This window comes from Ammospiza nelsoni, chromosome 2 (genome assembly GCF_027579445.1).
Source record: "Ammospiza nelsoni isolate bAmmNel1 chromosome 2, bAmmNel1.pri, whole genome shotgun sequence".
Taxonomy (NCBI): domain Eukaryota; kingdom Metazoa; phylum Chordata; class Aves; order Passeriformes; family Passerellidae; genus Ammospiza; species Ammospiza nelsoni.
In genome coordinates this window covers 86,566,042-86,589,849 of record NC_080634.1, presented here as the reverse complement: position 1 = coordinate 86,589,849, position 23,808 = coordinate 86,566,042, and the positions used below count along the sequence as shown (strand labels likewise).

General features: G+C 42.6%; 1 protein-coding gene across 3 annotated transcripts in view; it reads right to left on the bottom strand.

Moving 5' to 3' along the window:
• The window catches only part of CYFIP1 (cytoplasmic FMR1 interacting protein 1), a 75,014-nt gene extending 52,006 nt beyond the window's left edge, over positions 1-23,008 (bottom strand). For 2 of the 3 annotated variants that reach the window (XM_059492187.1, XM_059492178.1), the window contains exons 1-7: positions 22,807-22,999; positions 5,466-5,589; positions 4,812-4,901; positions 3,932-4,009; positions 3,010-3,111; positions 1,324-1,505; positions 138-234 (exon numbers count right to left, since the gene is read on the bottom strand). In XM_059492187.1, the coding sequence (XP_059348170.1) occupies positions 138-234; positions 1,324-1,505; positions 3,010-3,111; positions 3,932-4,009; positions 4,812-4,901; positions 5,466-5,582 (666 nt within the window). In that variant the 5' untranslated portion in view covers positions 5,583-5,589; positions 22,807-22,999. Of the gene's footprint in view, positions 1-137; positions 235-1,323; positions 1,506-3,009; positions 3,112-3,931; positions 4,010-4,811; positions 4,902-5,465; positions 5,590-6,793; positions 6,884-22,806 lie in introns of all 3 variants that reach the window. The other variant, XM_059492196.1, reaches the window with a different exon arrangement.
• Positions 23,009-23,808: the final 800 nt, after the last annotated feature.

Below are 23,808 nucleotides of genomic sequence, written 5' to 3'. Positions count from 1 at the left end.
TGGAGGGGAAAAAAAAGAAGGATATTAGTTAACTAGTTACACTGACTGGGAAAAAAGTTACTACCAAACTGGAAGAGCTTTATTTTAATACTTTTGCAAAGCATTAGGTAACTTGCAAGAAGACAATCCAAGCTTACTTGTGTTATCTTGTTGTGGTTGGCAAGGAACATGGAAAGGTTCTGGGATTCTTGAATGGACTGAGGATCTGCCATTTTCCGCAGGAACTGAGCAGCTCTTTAAAAACAAAATAAAAACTGTTTTTCCTTTGGCCAGGACTGTTTGTAAGTAAATCTATCTCCTCAAAAAAAAATAAGGGTGAAAAATTCACTAGAAGACAGATATGGACCTAATTTATCAAAAATAAACTGCTTTACTATCCGAAATTCCACTACACCCCTACTTAGGTGGTCCAATAAAAAATGAAATGAAAAAACAAATGAAAAATCATTGGCTATATCCTTCAACTGGGTGTAGCTGGGGGTCTATAGATCCAAGCCACTTAACACCCCAGGAAAAGTCAGTCTTCCAGAAAAGAAGCTTTGGCCTCCAGAAACACATCTCCAAAGAAACAGAAAGGCAAACCAAGTAAGCTTAAGAGGTTGGGATAATATTCCAATAAACAACTACAACAGGTGGAGGTAGAAACTAAATCTCACGTAAGCAGAAACAACACAGGTGAATTTGGCTAGTCATTGACTGAATAGCTTTCTGCATGAAAGACTACAGATGCTAGAGCTGGCATAAAGCTGACTTTCCCTGCTGTTCTGGCCACTGTGTTCAAGAGAAGATACCTGATGCCATCTGGTAGCTCATGCACAAAACTTGGCCACAGGTATCTCACCCCTTCCCTTCCCTGCTATACCTGCAATCACAATGACTTTGAACAGCAAAGACAAAACATCTTAAGAACAATTGCACAACAATTGTCAGCTAAAAATGTCAGAAGTGGATGCCAAGAGTAGAATTCATTAGAACAGGAGTAGCACAAGTTACCAGAAAGCCAGCTTTCTCTCAAATTTAAAAACAGAAGCTTTACTGAACAAAGTATATGCATTGCATTTCGCATACACCAGGACAGAAGTATTTGACAGTTTGGCATTAAAGGCAGAAAAACCTATTGCTGCTGGAAGAAGAGCACACAGAAAACAGATGTATTCAACTGCCTAACTGCAGCCAAGCCATCCCTAGTTCCAAGGTAGCTCGTCCCTCACATGAAGAGACTATTTTTGAAGAAAAAGCTGTGAGAAGAAAAGCAGTTGCTGCCATCTCGTGGGAGGCTGAATGCTGGCAGCAAAGGCCAGGTCCTGCTGCCCCTGCACTCACCTCTTGTAGGCCGAGTGGTCGTTCTTGACGCTGCACTTCATGTTCTTCAACTCATCCAGCACTGCAAACATGTTGATGAATTTGCCCAGTGTGATCAGATAGGCTTCAGACACAAAGTCCTTCCTTCTCTCCGCGTGGCACAATCGCCTCACCTCCCCACAAAACCGTTCAATGGCATTTCTCTAATGGGGGGAAAGACAGAAAAACAGGGAGTAAAAGCCATGACATTTCCAGGGAGAAAGTTTCATTGTGTACCTAGAGCTGGGCAGTGAAAAGCTCCAGTGAAGCAGAAAAATGTTTAAAGCATGGAAAAGTAGCAAGGTGTGAGTACAGGCCTTTCAGCTCCTCCACTGTGTACCTGATGTCTGCTGCAAGTGTCACCAGTGATTTTTGCCACCAAACTTGCCTGACACAAGAGCCAAGGTTCTTCTTTGCAGATAAAAGTAATTAAAAGTACAAATAAAAAATAGGGCAAGGCAAGGAGTAATGTTTTTTAACTAAAAGGGTCAATTTAGATTGGATATAAGGAAGAAGTTTTTTACAATGAGGGTGGTGAGGCACTGGAACAGGTTGCCCAGAAAAACTGTGCATGCCCCATCCCTGGAAGTGTTCAAGGTCAGGTTAGATGGGGCTCTGAGCAACCTGATCTAGTCAAAAATACTCCTTTTTCACTGCAGGGGTGTTGGATTATATGGTTTTTAATATCCTTTCCAACTCAAACTATTCTGTGATTCTATGATATTTAAAATCCCTCAGAAAAAAGGATTTCATGCTCTTTGGTGAGGAAGTATATATGAATTAAAAGGCAAATTATAGGAATGCTCCCTTCAAACAACCAAACAAAAATCCACAGCACACTGTACATGCCAGCTCTGTTAAGTCATCCCAGCACATGTTTATTTGAGGGCTTATTTCCAATTGCACACCAGTGCCATTTCAGATAGAGATTACAAATACCAAAAAGACAGCAACTCCAAACATAAAAAGGAATCTGTTCTGACTTTAAAGCTCTAATCTGCTTGAATGAAAGGAGATTGAATGAAATGTAACATTTCCTGTTGTCTTTCCCAACTGGGGTTCTTACTGAGTACAACAACCTCCTCCTTCCTGTGCGCTCCGGGCCCCACAGGCTCTAGCTGCTCCATCTGTGAATAATGCCTGGAAGCATCCTCAGTGCACGGAGATAGATGGCAAGCTGCCAGGAGGGAGGAGAAGGCAAGACAGACTGCTATTCTCCAGCTCGGGTGGCTGGCAGGTCACAACAACTGGGTTGGCTTGCCTCAATTATGAATTGCCACAGCAAAGCTGCACCTGCTGCTCTGCTGCCCACACTTGTGGATCCCTCACTCCACAGCAAATGGTTTCTGTGCTGAGATGTTTTTATTATACATGTGAAACACATTATTTTTCTATTTCCTTTCTTCCTGAAGTGACAGGTCTCTGTCCCCATGTGCTGCATAGGGATTATACACAATTACATTTGATTTTATTTTGAAAGTCTTAATGGGGATTGACTCAAATTTTTAAGACAGGCTTTAAAAATTCTGCCCCTCTGTAAGAGAATTTGGTGTGTTTTTTCTAAGATCCAATGACTAGGTTCAGTACCTGAGCACACAATATGAAGTATACAAAGCAGGAATATAAAATTACAAGCCTACTGACAAATTTTGTTTCCATTCCTTTTACCTGAAAATACATAAAATTCATCAGTTTTGTGACTTCTGGCTCCAGAACTTCCACAGTTTTCTCATAAATTTCTACTCTGTTGGGCTGCTCGTTGCACTTGACCTGTGGATAATTAAAGAGGCTGTTATACTTGGAACTTTCTTTGATAAAGCCTCAGCAACTAAGATCCTGAGAAAATGCAATATCATCCAAAAGAGACAAACTTAAAGACAAAAATTTCCAGGTTTGGTAATCTTATGCTAATCTTGTAAGCTTAATTGTGTGTAAAAAAACCCAAAACAATCTAAGATTTTCCTTCTACCTTACAGCAAGTAATTTAGTTGTCAAACACTTCTGCAGGTTGTGTAGGGTGTAACCTTTCCACATTAAACCACTTGCTCAAAATCATGCACTAAAATAGGGCCAGAACTATAAATTAAAACAGATTACCTGACTTCCACCCTAAATATTTAAACCACAGGATCAGCCTTCCTAGCATTTCAGTATAAAAATAATTGCATTACAAATCTGTAAAAAAGGAAGGAGTCAACCCATGGTAATAATTGTTCAGTTTTCTGACACCCCTTAACATTCTTCCCACCCCACTCCTGTACAGCCACTCCCAGACACTTGAAGCTGGCTTGTACCCTATTCATAGCAGGAGTTTTACAGATCAAGAAAGAACTGTGTAGCTCTGACCTTTAGAAAGTGGCTGCCTTGGAGTAGAAGTGTCTAGAAACTTACATGTTTGACCTGAATGTTAATCCTTACATGCTATGCTACCTGTGCTAAAAGACACTGTTCTATGGCATGCCCAGCTTAACAATTCAGGAGTCAAAGCAGACTCCACTTTGGATCTCACTGACAAATCTCTCTGTGTAATTCCACCCCAAAACAAGACAGAAGTTCACCATTGCATCACAGCAGAGTTTTCATCCATTACCTGGGGAATGGCTCTTGAGCAGCTTCTCCACGTGTATAACATGATTGCATATTCCTGGCCCTCTTCTAGCATTTCATTCTGTAGGGAAGACACTCAATATAATTAGGAATTGTAATACAAAAGGATTATATCCATGTGTCTTCTGTCATTCCAAGTCCTTGTCCAAATGAACCTATTTCTCTTATCAGAATGTGTATGTACAAACACACACGCATTGCATACTGAATGATACATCATCAATTATTATCTCCCCAGATTAGACTGGTTAATTATACTGGTTTCTTTCTTCCCAAAACTAATGACACTGTGATCTATAAGGATAAATAGAAATGCTAATCTTGGGGTGGGGAGGGTGATGGGATTTATTCCTCTTTTTAAATTCAAGGACCCCAGGTGGAATGTTCAAGGATGAAAGAGTCAGCACATGCAGAGCAACTTTCTACATGGCAAAGGAGAGGTACAACAATATCCAAATAATCAAAACACGCAAATGAGTAACCATATAATTTTAGTAGTAGATTGATGTAAACATACATAATTTTAAGTAGCATGTTACCAGGTGCTATCTGCCCATTCCAATGTTTGTGAACTGGCTCTAGAATTGTAAGACATATTATTCCTAATTTTCCAAGAATGCCATGAAAGAAGGGAACCTTTGAACAACGTTAGTTGCTCAAGAAGAAAGGCAGTTAAAAAAAATTTAAGAAGTGTGTTTGAAAAAAAGAAAAGCCAGACGCTTTTGCATCTTACCTCCCCCTGGAGGTAGGAAGTAGGTAACCTGTTATCTGTGACCATAATTCTTGTAATGAACTGCAAGAAAACACATTCCTCTCCTCCTGTTCTATCCAATACAGAAGTGTGTATTGGAACATCTACTTACCATGCTAGAATGGACTGTGGCTTGCTCAATGTATCTGGCAATACCAGTGACAAATGCATTTCTGTCTTCAAAATTAGTGTTGAAGTTTGGCTGCAGAGAAAGGGAAACATGGAATTAAGTCTTCTGTAGCAGCATGTCCCCTGTGAAGGAAAACTGAGGACCTGGCATTTTCCAGCCTAGAAAAGAGAAGGTTCTGGAAGAGTTTATGGCAACATCCAGGACCTAAAGGGGTCCTGCAAGAGAGCTGGAGAGGAACTTTGCACAGGGGCATGTAGTGACAGGACAAATGGGAAGGGATTCCAACTAAAAGTAGTTTAGATTAGGCATTGGCAAGAACTGATTGACTATGAGGGTGGTGAGGCACTGGAACAGGTTGCTCAGAGAAATTGTGGCTGACTCATCCCTGGAAGTCTTCAAGGCCAGGCTGGATGGGGCTTTGAACAACCTGCTCTAGTGGAAGGTGATCCTGCCCATGACAGAGGGGCTGGACTAGGTGATCTTTAAAGTTCCTTCCAACCCAAACCATTCTATGGTTCTATGAAAATAATTTTTATATATATTGCCAATATAAACACAATTCGGTTTTGGGCAAAACATTCTCTTTCTTAACAGCACTGGGAAATGGAAAAATCTTTTCCTCTAATGAGAAAATACCTGGTAGAGAAGAGATGATGGTGGCGGCTCAATACACGGTTGCTGATCCGGCAATGGTAACTCTTCCAAGAGATCCACATTGGACAAGGCATCCTCCAGAGTTACTTGAGCAGTCATTTTGCACCTGGTTAGAAAATACATACATAAATGTAGATATGTAGATGTGTACACCTAGATATAACTTTAAATGTGTTACTATATACATGGTAAATAAATGAGTAACATGAAGGGCAGGCAAGTATTTATATTGTGGGAAACGGGAAGTTTCCCTTCAACCAAAACAGAAGGGAAACAATCAAACAGAAACCCAGTTGACTTTCAAATACAAATTTTATTTAAACTTTTCACACTAACATCCCTGTCCTCACTTTTAGGACTCAAGAAATGTTTCTCCTCCCTCACTGCTGGACACCAGAAATAAATCAAAAATAGAGGAAATTATGATGATTCTAAAGCTCAGTTTTGAGCCAATGTACTTTCAAAACTTCATGCACTACAGCTTCTACAACCAAATCATGTTCAGGAGACCAGGCTGTCAAAAGGTGCCAGCAGTTTCCAGTGTTTCATGTCCTAGGACAGCCAGATCTGCTTTGGTAGCTGATGAGAGACCCCTCAGGGCCACGGCAATCTCCATAAACCTTTGACTGCTGCTGCTGCCTGGGGTTCTGAACCAAGAAGGGCAATGGGAAGAAATCTGGGCCATCTGTGACCAAGGACTGGAACAGGCTGCCCAGAGAAACTGTAGTGTCTCCTTCACTGGAACTTTTCAAGAACTGCCTGGCTGCAATCCTGTGCCATGTGCTGCAGGATGACTCTGCTTCAGCAGGGAGGCTGGACCAGGTGAGACACTGTAGTCCTTTCCAACCTTACCCATTTTGATGTTGTGAAAATTTACGAAGAAAACGTGCGGTGGAACAACTCAGTCATCCACTTTTGTATAATGATCTACTCATTCTCCTCAGTGGAGTGAAGAAAAATTTGATTTTTAAGGTAATATCTCTAATCAGGATGTCTCATTTATTTGCATGTTATTTCCCCCCATTTACTAGAGAAAAACCATACACCTGGTGCAAGGAGCAGCTGAGCACTGACCTCTGCTCTAACCAGGAGGAAAGGAACACTGACCACCACATCCCAGAGGAGCAGGACCCTGCCTGGCATGTGACATCCCATGGACTTGTTACATGCCCACATATAAGGAGGGTACAAGCAGATCCCAATGCAGCTTTGACAAAAACTCACTTCAAGACAGCTGGTATGGGCTGGTGATCCCACCACTCACTGCACTTTTATTGGCCTGGCAGAAACATCTCCTCACTTTCTCTTACCTAATTATAGATTCCTGCAGAAAGATCCACAGAAACAGCAGCTTTACCTCCAAGGAAGGGCTCAGCTGACAAAAAACACAGAACCAAAACCTAAACCCAAGGAGAGAAAGCAATCAGGAGTTGGAATTAAGCAACTACCTGTCCATCTCCAGAGACCACCCCTGTATACCAAGCCATTGCTGCCAAGCTAATGTACTACATATGGAGAAAAATTGCCAACAACTTTATAAACAACCACCAACAGAAAGATTCATAGGTCTGTTTCTTCTTGAATGGCCAGCCCAAACCTTGCTCCCAGCCTGGGCCTATCAGTGTTTGTTAAAAAAAATAAATACATAAACCAGTGCTCATATTGTGCAATTTGTGATCCTTGCCAAAAAAGGGATGAAGGACTGGACTGACAGGAGTGCTGGGTGGCAAACTTGTGCCAGGATGTTTGCCCAACACCTGCCTACATCCAGATCAAGCTCCAACACAAGAACGACACTTATTCTCAACTAAAGAACATGATGTCCTTCCTTCAATAAATCAACACATGCCAAAAAACTTCCATGGCTGGGCAAAAATCCTGTGGGGAGGTCAGACTGAACAGTTTTACCCTAGAGGAAAATGAGTTGCCAAGCAGTCAGAACATCTACAGATGAGTCTACATCTATAAGCACTTTATAGATGAGTCTGAGTATCTATAAATCAAGTTTTAGCTAAAAAAAGAAAACAGATTAACTGACAGACTCCTTCCAACTTGACACTCCTCTTCCTCTTAGCCTCCCTGTCAAAGTAGAAATGCCCAGTGTGCAGCTGCTCTAGGATGTGCTGGGGGTGGGATCAATGGACCACAGCCCATTGCCACCAGACAGGCAAATGGCCACAAAGCATTGACTCCAAGAAAGCACTACAAAAATTGTTCTAAAACCCATAGTGAAGAATGGCCAGCCATTCTACACCAAAAACTAGTGCAACTATCTGTGTAAAGGGGAGGTGTCACTGCGTGCAAGGTAAGTATCATCTGCCTCTCCCCAGTCCACACATCTTCCTTCTCCTCCTAAAACATGGTCCACCAATGACTTGTGTCCCTGCTGTTGAACAGAGCCAGGTATTCACAAAATCCAAGCTCATGACTTGTACTTCCTCAGCACTACACGTGCATATTCTGAAGATGTGTCCTGTACATCCCAATTCTGAAAGCATACCTGCAGAATTGAGAATTGAGGCTTTTGACCTCAATATTTACAGCTGCACAGGAGTGCAGGTGATTCCTTCAGCACCAGCTATATTCAGACTATAGGACATTAGACTATCTGTAGATTTGTTTTTAATACTCAGAAAATAATTTAAAAATAGAACCCAAAATCCCAGCTGACTTACACTGCCATCTATTTAATAGCACAGGTCTGGGAAACCCTCACTGACAGGCCAGGGGTGAAAGCAAGAAACAAAAGCTTCCTGCTGCCCTCTGGGTTGTGAAAAGAGATACAGGAAGGAACATTTTGTGAAATCCTTCAGCATGATTTCCCAAAGCTCAGCATTTCTCAAAGCAGGAACACAAAAGCCACTGGGCACAGACAGTTGTCCATGCCCTCTTGCTCTGAGGCTGCTCGCTGACAGCTCCGCTTTGCCATTTTGCCAAAGGTATCCACAGGCCTGGCGTTTCCATGGCCAAGTTCAATGTCCCTGCTCCCCAGCCTCTGCACTCCAGTATCTAGCAAGACATGAAAGAGGAAGCAGCTCCTTCCTGCCCAGCTTTGACACATCTGCAAACGTTGCAAGAGTGTGATTCACATTTCCCCTCACATTTCTGACCACCCAGAAGAGAGCAGAGGAGTTTTGACAACAGCAACGGCAGGGCGACAGCTGGAACTGGCTCAGGGATTTTCTCCCCTTCTTTATCTTTGTTAATAAACAAGCTCCAAAAAGACAACAGCTGTTTCTCATGTATAATGATGAGGGACTGGAAAAACCAGATTGTTTTTTCCCCTAAGCTCAAAAAAGTTAATTTAAGAAAAACTAAAATTCCCAAGACAAAAAATTGGATAGCTCTGCTTCCTTAATAGTCATGAGTTTTTAACAGATGAAATTACTGGGTAGAACAGCTAATATTTTAACAGATTCCTTTATGGCAGAGAACATCAGAAACTTCTAAGACATACTTAAAAAAAAAAAGTTTGGTTAGGAGTTTACATAAATGAGAACAGACTAAAATGCTGTAGTCATACTCACCATTATAGTTACATGAGGACAAACTGAGATTTTTTTTCATACTAAATTCCTACAAAGTTGTGTTTTCAGTTCTGTACCCTCATGAAATTCCCCAGGACAGCTTTTCTCAGGCAGAAGACATGTAAGCATTACTTCTGAGGTAATATTTTTCTCTTTGGTACCTTTTTATGACCCATCCTTAAAGCACTAAAGTAAAAATGTATGAACAAGAACACGTTTTCCTGGTTGTACACAACTTAATTAGTGAACATTCAACATTCATGGTCTGACATTGTCCCTTGAGGAGAGAGAATCACACACACCAGCAAGCTGTTTTGCTAAATGTTGGTGTTTGATGAGCACTCACAGCTTTCTAAGCAGGAAAAAGCAACACCTGTGCTGATTCCCAGTTCCTTTTTCTGGATTTCAAAGCAAGAAAATCCCTGCCTGAAAAGAACTTCAGCCTCACAGTACCAAGTCCCACCATATCCAAGGGTCAAGAGATATCAGTCCCAGGGTTTGGGGTTCTTTTAGTATGTTAGTGAAAGGCCACAGACTAGCTTAAACTAGGAGATCCTCTTTTTCTTCATTTCTGAAGAAATGAGCACCACATGGGCCTGACCTGCTCAGAACAGCTTGTGCTGTGGAGAAGTGCTGAACTGAACCGTCTCTCACATTCTGTCCATGTGAAAAATGAAGCCAAAAAAAGAAAGCTCTTTAGCATTGTTTACATTTTATTTCACTTCAGAACTGGATTATTACTGAAAATATTCGCAAAAAAAGAGTTGGCAAACTTTTTAAAATGTCATAACTCTGCACCATTGCTCTCAGCCCTGCAACTGCATGTAAGCAGTGCCCTGCTAACACTGATTTGGTATCTAGAGGAGATGATTGACAGTCCTAGTGAAGATACCATTTCCACTTCTCCATCCCTACAGAATAATGTCTAAGTCTCTGCAGAAAGTCTATATTCTTAATTCTAAGCATATCAGAAAACAGCCAGCATGCGTCTCTCAGCCATGCTCTTTTGGGCCTCCTCAAGCTTCCGATTATTTGTAAGAAAATATGAACAGGAGCAAATTATGAAGAAAAATGTTTGAGACAAAAAAAAAAAAAAAAAAAGGAAAACTGACCAGAAGAAATAATAAGAGCTACAGAAGGTAAGGACTGAGAAAGCAGACAATAAAGCATTAATTTCAGAATCACTGTGAGAGAAAGGATTGCTGGAACTATTCTGTTCTCAAACTTAGAGGTTAAAAAAAATCCCCCAAGTACTAGAGTTAAGTAACAAGCTTTTAAGCTTTCTCTCAGTGATAAGAGTTAAGCAAGACCCAGCCTATTAATAGCTGAAACAGGAAAAAATATGCTTGATGATACAAGACAGTTCTTATACATGTTCAGTAGGAGTGCATAGAATCCAACAAATATAACTTGTAGTTATATAAATGTGGGTAAGGCAAATGAACTTAGATAACTTGTTGAGATAAGTGTAGAAATTACCACACAGTTCCTCTTTATCCTATGGCCAAGACTTCCCAGAAATGTCCTCTAATGGTCTTATGAAATTATCCAGCTGAGTTTCAAAGACATTGATTCCCAACATTAAAGTTCTACCTCAAATAACCAGGTTTGATGATATCTACTTACTGGTGAAAAATAAAGCCCTTCACCACAAAAGTGATCGGATGCAAAGCTATGGCTGTGTTACACAAGACAGGGAGATGATGAGGTTGGTATCATGCTAACACAAAACACTTCAAAAAACCCAGAAGGTATATTGAGCATCTTGAAAATACACAGGGAAAGAATGGAAAGTCCTTGGACAATACAGGTACATATGCCATTTAAATTACTTGTAAAGTGTCATTATTATCTGCACTAAGATTGTCAAGTGAACATTCCCACAGAAAACTGATAAAGAGTATAATTCAGTCAATTAATAGTATAATTAGTATAGCTAACTATACTAATTAGTATAATTAGTATCTATAGTGTAATTAATAGCTATAAAAATAAAGGTAGAAAATATCAAGGTACAGTGAAAGCCACCTTCAGAAGATTTAGACACACATTTACTTTATGACAATTCTGGCTTTACTTTATGGAAGTTGGAGTAACAGTGTTCAATGTCCCTGAAATAAACAAAAATAATTAAAATCTAAATCTCACACCTGACAGGCACTTTTTGCCTTTGCACCACTCACTCAAAAGTTTGGCACCCTGAGGAGATCTAAGCACCCTCACTTTGGAATCTCTAAGGATTTATCCTCACACAACCATCAGAGCAGTAAGATAGCAGGCTTCCCTCTTGAAGCACAGTGGATTGCAGCAGGTAACAATCTGGAAATGGATTTCCAGGTGTTTTTTGCTGTCAGCTCCTTACAGTACATCTCCTGGTACATTGCTGCATACTGCAAAGATCAGACAGTGGACACAACTGTGTCTATTGCAATTCTTGCTTTACTTTATGGAAGTTGGAGTTACAACGTTAAACTCCCCTGAAATAAACAAAAATAATTAAAATCTAAATCCCACAGCTGACAGGCACTTTTTTCTGCAGTGACAGCAGAGCAAACCTCTCCTGAAGCCCTGTACTTTTTGGAACAGCCCAACTACTGCTACAGACCCTCTCCCTCCTGGTTCCAAAAGGCACATCCATCCCAGCACCTCTGACAGCACCTGGGAAAAGCTGAACAGGCAAAGATTTGAGTCACTGCTGAATCTCAGGGTGAGAAGAGTCAGAGGGATATCAGCATTGATCTTATCTCACCATCTTGGTACCATGGTACACACTATACCACTATCTTAAATATACCTCTGGGTGAGAAAAAAAAAAAAGGAAAAGAAAAAAAAGAGTTGTTCTCCACATCTTTTAACTTTATTTAACCAAAAGCTCACAGAAAACTGAGCTTAAACTTGGAATGCATCCACTCAAAATGCAGATATTTATACTTCAAACAGCCTGAAACAGTCCAGGACAAACACATCCCATAGGCACCAAAGTGCAGGGCGAGTTCCCAGGCTGGGGAGGAGTTGGGGGCCCCTGGTCAGGAAGGGCTGGATCAGCAGCTCTGGGCTGCAGCTGGCAGCCAGGGATCACGCTCTGGGCTGGGAGCAGCACTGCCTGACCCACTCCAGCACAGCCCCTCTCCTTCCCCGTGGCAGGAGAAGCTCCCACAGAACATTCAGAACTCTGTGAGTGCACAAGCAAACGTGCTGAGCACGCCCCACCTCCAGCTGCACGCAGCCACGTCCAGCAGCAACAAAACACATGCAAAGATCAGCTGGAGAATGCAGCCCAAGGAAGCAGAGGTGCTCTGGGACACCCAGGGAATTGGTTTGGGTTACACCATTCTCTATGTAAGCCAAAAAGCTCTCCAAGACTGGAATTTAAAGTGATAAAAAAATTATTTCATATTAAAAATATGGAGAGGCATCATGCCAAAGAGTGAGTTAATTAAGGTGCAGTTTCAATGACAAAAAATTGCTGGACTGCAGAAATTTTTGAACTATTTTCATCTGCAAAGTCAGAAAATATGTTTCATTTGACTGAAAAATGATGTGGGGAGGGGACGCCCCATGCCTTTTTGCAGTCCACTGGACACATGTTGGTTCTGAACAGATGCATTTGATCTCCAAGTGCTTGTACATGTTCCCAGGCTCAAAATAAGACAAAGAGGAAGTATGTCTACACTTTAAACAGCAACTCCCTTTGACACTGTGTCTCTTCTTTCCCAAGTCTGCAAAAGCAGAATCATTGAATCTTAAATTAAAATATAGCATCATGGTACTGAAGATGCTACTGAAGATACATATTTCAATTAATGTGCAATCCATTATTTGAAATATGTATCCACACAAGTGGCTTTTGCCTAAATTATTATATATTAATATAAATATTAGTAACTAAATGCCTTTTGCATAAATAAATCAAAGCTTACCCTACTTAAAAGGACAGATGAAAATCAGGAAAATTTTATGTACTGCAGTTGAAGAGGAAGAAAAGAATTATTTATTTACAAAAAATATTATTTACATATTATTTACAAAAAAAAAAAAAAAAGGCAAATATATTCCACAGTCCACACACTGAGGGAAAGAAATTCAAATGAAAGTATATTTAAAAAGATGAGTGATTGGCCTGCTGAAATGGGGTCTTCAGGATCAACCACAGTAAACTCCATGGCAACTGCTGACAACATTCCCACAAGAAAAGAATTGGTCAGCACAACAGCAGAAGTTAAGTTTTATCCCTACAGCAACACAACATTTTCAGGTTTTTTGTCCTATTGTGTCATTTTTCTATATTATTGGACTGCAGAAAATCAATTAAATAATTTTACTATTAGGAAAATCTGATTAAATATTCAGTGTAATGTTCCTACCCAATTTAAACCATGAGATTCCAATCACAAAGGGCCCTTGTAATAGAAAGGGAACAAAAGGAATGGACTTTCTTTTCCAAGAACAGCACAGTAATTACAAAAATATTCATTTTTATTTCAAACCTCCAAGATCTCTCTCAAAAACTCCCTTTTAGTTCTATTTTAATTAAATTTTGAACACCTCAGCCATTCAAGTGCTGACCTATCAATTCAGACTGAGAAGAAAATATTTTACACCCTGATAGCTAAAGCACTTCAGAGAACAGCACCACGATGGGTTTTCTGTTAGAATGCTCTTTTCCTGTGCCCTAGACAGGACAATCTGCCTTTTTGCCATGCAGATCAGCCTAAGATGTTCCTTTTGGGACCGGAGCTCCTTTCCGTTCCTAAGCAACACATTTGCATAAGCTGAAGGAGCAAAGAAAAATGCTTTTCACATCATTTACTGGCCTGCCTGATTAAAGTAAAAGACAGAAGAAAGCAAACAGCAGCTGACAGTCCTTTGTGCGACAGATTTGACATACTGTTAAGCTTTCAAAAATACATCTGCAAATGGAATTTAAAAACAGGCTTAATACATGAAAAAGAGAAAAAAATTCCAGCACTGTATTACCCCATCCAAACAGCACAGCAAGTCCCAGAAGAATGGCCATATAATAGAAATGATTACTTCAGTATCAGACTCCTACAGGGAATGTGGCTCACAATGACTGCAGGCTTCCAAAAGCAGGCACAGACTGGGGGAAGAACATGAGGCTAATAGCATGGGAGGAAATTATTTTTTCTTTAATTTTTTTTTTTTTTTAGCAAATCTCAGCTTCCTAAATTAAAAGCTCTTTGAGTTCAGTCACAAGTGAATTTTTCATGCAATCTACACTGTCACCTGTCCAGCTTCTGTCTCCTGCAGGGAACAGCAAGCAATCCCCATGCCTGCCATCTCCTTATCCAAGCAATGCCTGTGCTGTGATTGTGCAAGCAAGGTTCAAGTGCTCGGTGATACACCACTCTTATCACCTGGAAAACTCAGTTCTGGGCAGTATCGGTAGGCAACAGCAGCACCATCAATGCAACATAAGGGGCACACTTCAGTGAGTCAGTACAGCCACTCCCACAGGATAAGCAAGGTCAGGACAGCCCTGCCAAGGATGCTGTCAGGGAGCTGACACACTGACCACCAGGACTCAGAGAACAATTAGTTATGCTTGTCAAGTAACTTCCCTTTCAATATCCTGGAGGAATTCAAGCACTTTCCAACAAAAGGAAGGTCTGGCACTCTACTATCATCACAGCAGATTAGGAATGGGGGAGTCTCAGGCTCTTTGAATGAAGCCTAGACCAAGACTGGTGAGTGATGGCAGTCCAGACCTGCCTTTCCTGAAGCCTCATGTATGTCCACTAATGACTCCTTTTTACAGCATCAGTAAGAAAACCCTCCCACAACTAGAGAACACAGTGCAACCTCAGCACTCCTGTACCCTAGCACCTGGCTGGAGTCACTCTATTTTTGCCAGCAAGGCACCACAAGAGTGAATTTATCTTTTCCTGCCGTGCTAGCAGCCAGCAGGAGCACATGGATGAGCACATACTAATTCTACAGCAGCAGCATCTGCAGTGGATGATGATGAAGCAGCAAGTAACAACCAGGTATTTCCAAGGGCAGCCTGGCCAGTACCATGCATCTGCAGCATCATTCCACATCTTGAAGCTTTAGAAGAGAGATACAACTTCCTGATGTTAAAATACAGGGTGAAATGCTATCCCTGTGTAGGAAGCTCAAGTGGAGGATACAGACATTTCAAAAATTAAAAATTAATTTGTTCACTACATTTATTTTATTTGAGAATCTATTGTGATGGCATGGGATGGGAGAAGCCAAAGCCTCTAAAATTTCCTCCAAAAATATCCCACTTAGATGAACAAGGAGGGAGGGCCTGTCTCTGAAGTGTCTGTCCTGCAGCATGCAACCCCCCTCTGCAATGGAACTTGTGCTACAAGAATTCACAGAGGTGTTTTGTTTGGTTTGCTTTATCTGTGAACCAAAGTCTGAAGCCCAAGATAAGTCACAAATGTAAAAAAAAATCTGCTGTTGATGGGGCTAGAAGGCTGAGAGGGTTTGTGCTGGTTTACTAATTAATTCTCACAGAACTGAGTTAGTTCTGAGTGAACTGACTAATGTACAGAATGAACCCCCTTCTGCAATATTTGGTCTCTCTTCAGACTGCAAAGGAGCTAGAGATTTAAGCATTGTTTCATTTTAGGTTAGGTGTGCTGAGATCTGTCTTGCCACACTTACTTGCCTTACCCTATTAACATTCTCTGGTATTACACCTTTGAACTGCACCATTTCACCTTCCTGACCACCCCCCCCACCTTCTCTTTTTTGCATTCTTTTCCTCTCACCCAGTTCACTCCTCCACAGCCCTTTTTAATCTTCTCAGTTTGCTGCCATTTTTGCATTCTGCTGATGCTGCTCTCTCCTGCAGCTGTTCTCAGCAAGCATTTCTGCTGTACTTGCTCCTGATCCTGCTGCTGCACGGCTGGTAGGAAGCAAAGCTGCACAGCAGTGCTTTGGAGCAGACTGAAGTTTAGCACAGAAGCACAGCACCTACAGCATGTGAAAACTACAACTACAGCTGTGAAAAGCTCTCTCACTTCCTAGCAAAGGTAACACTCCCACCGTGAACACTCTGCAAACAATGGGAAGGGGAGCAGCAAAAGCAATAACCACCCCAGAAAGGAGAAAGGAAAGCAAGTTTACATGGGATGAGCCTGGCATGGCTCAGGATGAAGTCTTCCATCACAGACTGCTCACACCTGCCCAGCATGGTTTCCTTGGCTGCCCTTGGTGTGTGGTGTATTTACTGCTGGTACTCAAAGGGGGCACACCTGTGTAGGTGGGCTGAAAGGAGCTGGGGATGGGGGAGCTGAGCACCACAGTGGATGGAGGAGGTCATGTTACAGGTAACAGAGATGAGCCTCAAAGATGGAGAGAAAGATAAGAGTCTGGAGGCTTCAGGTTTCCATCTAAGCAACAACATAAGCCCTGAACCTTAGACAAACTGTTTATTTGCACTCATAGAATGGCACTGAGACCACACAGTTCATCCCCCCTGCCATCAGCAGGAACACCTTCCACTACACCAGGCTGCTCAAGGCCCCATCCAACCTGGCCTTCAACACTTCCAGGGATGGGGCACCCACAGCCTCTCTGGGAAACCTCTTCCAGTGCCTCACCATCCTCACAGTCAGGAATTTCTTCCGTATCTTTTAGCTAAATTTCATCTCTTTCAGTTTGAACCCATTACTCCTTGTCCCATCACTACAGTTCCTGATAAAGCATGGGAGTTCTGCACTTTTATTTCACAAGAATGGAGAGAAATAAAGAAAAAGCAGCATTGTTTTCTCGGGGGAGGGGAGGACAGCACTCTCTTCCTCAGCCCAGTTACACAGAGGGCTGCTCCAGGCTCAGCCTGGCAGCTCCTCCGGGGAGTCTGCTGGGCACCACCCCTGCCTGTGGGAAGGACACCCTCCCACCACTGCTGGGGCAGCCCCAGGTGCCCCTTGCACGGGGCCTCTGCATTTTGCACCAGCTCCATCTCACAGCTTATGCCCCCAGGGACACGACAGGCATTCATTACATCCCGTGGGTTTCTGCAATGCAAGCCTGCAGGCGAAGCTCTGGCTTCAGCATTGCCTTATTTTGAGTTTAAAAATTCAACAAAGGCTTCAAGAAAAGTTACTCTAAAAGAGAGGCTGTCTGCTGTCATTCCCACTCCTTCTCTATACCAGTAGGTACTTTCTAAGTCACCAATACAACACTCTCCACTTTCAGTTAAAAAAAATTACACAGCTTCATCTGAATAGTAAGTTGGAAGATAGTTTAGGCAAATTTGTACTATCCATGCTTAAAAGTAGCTTTTCATTTATTGTCTAAATCAGTACAATAATAATGTACATTATGTGCATTTCTGTGAGGAGAGAGTGAATCAGACAAGAAGTAAATTATGGCTTAATAGTTATCTTAAAAAAACTAAGAAAATAGTACATGACCAAGTAGAAAACAAAAATAAATAAATTTTAGTTTCTTAAGCTCTCTTTTTCCTCAGAAAGAGCTCATCACCTGTATTTTATACAAGAAAATACACAATTTCAGTGAAAATTCATTCAAAGCATTACTTCAGATATCACCTAACAAGCTATCACATCTATCTTGAGCCGTGCATCGTGACAGTTTGCCTGAACTTCACACTCAGAATCTATCATTCGGTGTACTCTCCTTATTGATTTTACATCACTGAAAGCACTTAAAATAATTAGAGGTATACTGAAAGAAGGCTATAAATAGCTTCAGGTCAACAGCATTTTTATTTCTGCCAACAAAGTGTCCATGTCCCTGTCAGAATTAAAGTATTTTAAACTGAAGTACAGTACTAATATATTTTTATCTAAACTCTGGAAAAAAATCTCTTTTACAGGTGTAGAGTATAAAGCAAGGATCTCCAAAAGCACCTTGTGTCATTTGCACAGCTGGAATCACTTCTTAGCATGTCAACTCTTGAGACTCATGTCCTAGCATAAAACCACAGTATTGGTTTTTAAATCTATTTGTTTCTAAAACCAAAAGCACTATTTAATTATTTTTCTTTTACTTTAGAATAAAGTAATTCATAAGAACATTACTGAGACTCAACCCTGCTAATCATTTGCAGAGAGTGTCATCTAGTAAGCATAAGTCTACGCACTGACTGAATTCTTAAGATGCCTTTCAGTGGAGGGAGAGGAGGGGGGATGGCATTTTTTCCCACCAAATGAGCAATTACTGGCTTTAAAAAGTTTGTTTGTCACTCTATTACCCCCTGACCAACAGTGACGGAAAAGAGACCTGCAAAAACCAGCCATGAGAAAGGCTTGCTGAAAGACAGACTGTTCAACTGAGAAAATATCACAGAGTATGGCTCAAGCAAAGAGAAATCCTCCAAGTTCACCCCACAAATAACCACTGTGTAAGCTGGGAGCACTCACAAACTGGGAAAAGGAGGGCACCACAGCCTGCACTTACCTCTGATGAAAGCAAGAGCAGAAGTGCCAATTCCGTATGTGCTACCTGACTACCTGAACAAGAAAAGCTTTAGTCAAGTTAACAGGTAGAACATCCACTCTGGTGGAAGACACTCACTTTAAGCTCTGCCTCGGCCAGAGCACCTGTCCTGGCAACACACCCATACAGAACCACAGAACAGCCACCCAGCCAAAGAACTACCACGTTCACTTTCACTGCTCTGTAGGCACTGAGAAGAGCACATCAGGACCTCAGAGCTTGGCTAAGAGGGCTGCAAATCCACAGCACACCAAGCTGGCTAAGTCCCATCAGCGGGTGCCTGGCAGGCAGCTAGTGTAGCAATGAAGGGATTCCCACCCTGAGAGCCCTCCTGAGCTCACCATCACACTGATGCCCTGCTGGGGGCCCTTCCAGCAGGAGCAGAGGTCTGGCAGAATGAAACAGCTACAGAAAATGTGGGGAAGGGACAGAGCAGCAGGATACAAGTGCTGCTCCTCAGGAGCAGGGACCACCACCATCTCCCAGCTGGGAAGGCTTGGAGAGATGGGCTCCCTCTCCAACACCCCAAGCCAGATCTGTGCTCAACTTGGCTGTCCACAGCCTTAAACCACCTCTCCCACAATGGTCTTTCTGCAGAAAGGCTACACAGATATAAATTCACTTGATATCTGCTGATGCTCAGCCTGAGGGAAAGGGGGTTTCTCCTGAGATGGCAAATGCCTGATGATTATTTGTGCCATACCAACCTTTACCACAACTCCACTTTTTCCAGTTTAAGTCCAAGATAGCCACCTTTCCCCCAAAACACTGAAATGTGTGAATACAGGATTTTCTTCACAAATATTTGTGAGTGCACATATATTTACAGACATAACAGAGGCATACAGTAAACAGTACATACTAACACAGAGAAAAATCTTTCAAGTCTTATGAAGAAAACATGCTTCAGGATTTTCGCCAGTGTGTTTACAAGAGATAAGGAGCTACCCAAAATATCTTACAACATTTTTGGTGCCAAGAGATAGAAAGATTAACTGCTGCTTTGCAACCTCTGTCTTCTTGTAGCAAGTCCCATCAATGCATCATACATTATTTTTACCACCAGAAAGGCAGTGATGTGGATTAATGGAATTAGGTTTTAACAAAGCAAATCAATAGGCACTCTGTTATCAGCATTACCCAGCAAAGTGTGCCCCCGAGCCCCGCTAATGTCAGCTTCTAAGGGCAGACCAGCAGTAAAGAACAGCCCTGAACTGACGTATGTAGATTAAAATGTAAAGCACCATTACCAAGCTGTTTGTTTTTGTAGGTATAGTCATATTTCACCATGTTGAAATGTCCTTCTTTCATTTTACTGTCTCAGCTCTGCATAAAAACCAGGACAAGGATAGGCGGCTTTCATTTGTTATATATACAAATAACAATGTAGCCAAAAAGTAGCCAGATGACCTTCAAGAGTAAAGCCTGCCAGAGGCCACTTGAAACAAGGTATATTTTCTACAGATCAGAAATTTACAAGTCTGTTACATTTACTCCTCCCTCTTTACCTCCATCCCTGGGAACATGAAAGGAATCGCAGTCCCACGCACAGGGATGGACCCACCTTGAACCACTTCAGTGGCCACTCACGCCTGGGCTCTGCCAAGCTCCTGCAGCATCCCCAGGTCAACGAGCACCTACCCTGGGTCAAGCACAATTGCTTATTAACTTGGGGCTTGCCATAGTAGCTGCAGTTATTTAAAATGTATAAACAGTGGAAATGCAGAAGGTCACACAGCCACTGTTCCAAGCGGGGAAGTCAATCACAGAGCTGACTTCCAGCTCAGCAGGGTAAAACTTGCTGCCCAGCATTCAGGTTTAATTTACTTGTTGGTACAGCAACAAGTAAACCAAGGAACCACTCGAAGAACTTGCCCAGAGAACATAGGACAAAAACTGTAAAATAAAACCCATTTGATATGCACATAAAGGCATGGAAATTACATTAAAATTAATTTTCTCTTGTATAGCAATGCAAGCAGTTCTAGCAGCTTTCAGGCCAGAGGATGAATACAACTGTTCCCACAAATAAAGAGCTTTGTGGGGATTTTTTGTTCCAACCACTCTGAATTTTCCACCTCAACCTCAATATCTTGGAAACCTTCAAGAAACAAACTTTAAAATAAAAATCAGATGATTCTGACAAGAGGGTTATGGCAAGGTTTTAAAACCTACCCTCAGGAACAAGCCACCTTCCAAGACAAATCTCTGCCAGAATGAATAAACAAAGCACTAACCAAAACTTAAGGAATGTATCAGACAAATATCTAACATGGAACACAGAGCTAGAACAGATTCCTAGTAATTACTTAATTATGCTACAAAATCAGCATATTGGACCAAGAGAATCTCTTGGTTTACGCCCAGAGGACAATTTCCATCTAAAGCAAACTGAAGAAACAAGAATTTTGTTAATGAATACTTTGAATATTACAGGTGCATCACTAAAGCACTATGAGCTTTTTTTATAAGTCACATATTCAGAAGTTAAAAACTGAAAAGTCTGAATTGTTTGTGAAACATTCCCTTTCTTATAACATATATTTAAAAAAAAAAAAACTTAAACAACTTAGACAATTTGGCTCCATTTAAGTTTGAATGCTGTGATATCTATTACTCCATTCAAACTCCACTCCACTCTCAGCATCAGGACCCTCAAAAGAAACTGACAAACCCAAGACCTGTAAACAAAACAAACTCTTTCAAACAGGGATGTTGCAGGGGTGAGACTATTTGGGTATTTTCCCAAGACTCAGAGAGGTTTATTCTCAGAATATATAAACAAGCTGACAACCTGAAAACCAAAGTATAATAGAGATATTCCATCAAGTACATAGTCCCTATTAAAAAAAAAAAATCTAAGCTGCTACAACGAAAGACTGATGTACACTTTTTAGAGGGCAAGCCAAGCAAGCTTTGATGATACTGGGGTTAAGCCTTCCCAATGCTGTACAGACTTCTTCCAAATTCCTCCTCCTCCCTCCTGGCAGCTACAGAGACAACTGGCTGCCTACACCAGCCAGACTTCACAGACCAGTTGCCTGGGAAAGCTTAAAGAGTCTTTTATACTAGAACAGGAGGAACTTCACGTTTACAAAAGTTTAAAAAAAAAAGTTTTTTAGAGGTAAAAGTGGGACTTAAATGAAGTCAAGAATCAGAACTTAAGTAAGGAGTAGAATGCTTTTTCTATCACATAGCTCAGACATTCTCTGAGCATAAAACAGTTTAAGTACAATTAATAAAAACATAATTCAGACATTGCTGAATTGCACTACAGTATTATTACAAATTCAATTTTGAAGAAAACACTACCACACAACACTGCATATGTACATGTTCAGTAAGCTTATTATAATAAAGTTATGCCAAATAAGTAACTGGAATGCAATAAGGACTGGAGTCCTCATTAGCCTAAGCTTTCCATTTCCCACAGTTTACAGAAAAGCCTGCTATGACCTTCTAATTAAAAGAAATTCCTCCAGCTAGCTTTCCTCCTCCTCCAATACACGCTCTCCAGCCAGCACTTCAGGCAGACTGGCTGCATCCCACAAAGGCAACTTCCTCCCAACAGCCTCGCTGGCACAAACAACCATTTACATGTCTAAATGCTACTTCAACCTGCCATCAAACAGCACAGGAATAAAAATCAAGGCAATGAGAGCCTACCGATAGGCAAAATATTAGCAGAGATGTTGATGAACTACAGGAATACTCAGAAAGATGAAGTGCAAGTCTGTCTTCACCTCTGCTCATTAGAGAGGAGGGAAGGGGTGGCAGACCCTCCATCTGGGGATTTTCAAGCTTACCGGGCTGCTGCCATTACAGCATAGTTATTTTTATCGGATAATTCTCAAGTTCCTCATGAGGAAGTTATTCCACGTCCTTAGACAGACACTCCAGATCACCTCCTTCCTCTGAGGAGGGAGACGAACCTGCATAGAGCTTTTTACTTTTATATTTTCCTCATCTAGCCCACTCCAAGACAGCCTAGTAGGCAGAACTCTGACCACTCGAGCGCTGCAGACACAGGGGCCAGGCACGGGACAGAACAAGCTAGCCCTTACCCCAGAAACACAACCCAAGAACGGCGTTTCGGTGCCCGCCGCTGAGGGACCCGGCCCGCCCGAGGCCCCGCACGGCCCTTCCCGCTCGGCCCCGGGCACCGCCCGAGCAGCGGGACCCCCGCGGCACCGCCCAGCCCCGGGAGCCCCGGACACCGAGGGGGGATGAGCCAACCCCAGTAGGAGTACGGAGCTCACGGTTACCGGCGAGAGGGGCGCGGACCCGCAGACGAAGCGCCCGGATCCGGGGAGGGCCCCGGGAAGGGCACTCACCCGCTCTCCGCCGGCTCCCGGGAGCGGCGCTGCCCGGCGGCGGCAGGAGCCCGTCCGTCTGTCTGTCCGTCCGTCCGGGGGCTCCGCTCGGCCCGGCCGCCGAGGGTCGCGTCGGGCCGGCGGTTCTGCTCCTGGGCCGCGCCTGGCAGGGAGTTTCCTGCGTGAGTCACTTCAACCGGGAGTTGCGCAGGGAAACACCCTTCCTGCCGCTCCAGCTCCTCCTCCTCATCCCAAACCTGCCGCCCCTTCCCGCCCCCGGCAGCCTCCGGCCCGGCTCCTCCTCCTCTCGGGGAGCCGGGAGTAATCCCGGAGCTGTCGCAGGCGGCGGAGCGGCGTCCGGGACCGGCCCTTTGCTGTTAACGAAAGGCACTTTTTCTGTGCATGTACAGGCAACCTGCCTCTCGGAACACAGATCTGCGCCCAGAACAACCGTGCCCACTCGTACGAACCCCGCACAGTGCCATCCAGCGCCCGCCCCAGCGCCACCGCAGGGAAACCAGCGCCACAGGGCACCGGGGGGCAGTAACAGCTCAGGGCCGGGGCTTCCCACTGCAAAACTTCCCCAGCACGGCGAGGGAAAAACACCAGCCGTAAGGATGAAAAACCTAACCTTTAACAATCAAAAGGGATCGAGTGGGAAACCGCTTTAAACATCCTGCAGAGGGTGCTCATGTCTGTGGTGTTTGTATTGAAATAACCACACTTCATTAAAATCAAAACCATAAAAACCAGGCAGGTTTGGCAGCCTCCCACTTGAACTTTTCTGTAAATGACACCAAACATACGTACTTTCTCATTTTAAAGTTTTCTTACTTTTTCCATGCAGTGTTCTCCCATTGAAGTTCAGCTTTACTTATTTGTTCAAGATTCCATCTAATGAACTTGACACTGCAGCACAAACTCAAACTGCCCATTCTTTTTCACGGAAGTTTGTCAAGATTGCTCTTTCCAGGCACTGTTTTATGGCAGAGGGAATCCACAAACTACTGCACATAGGGAACA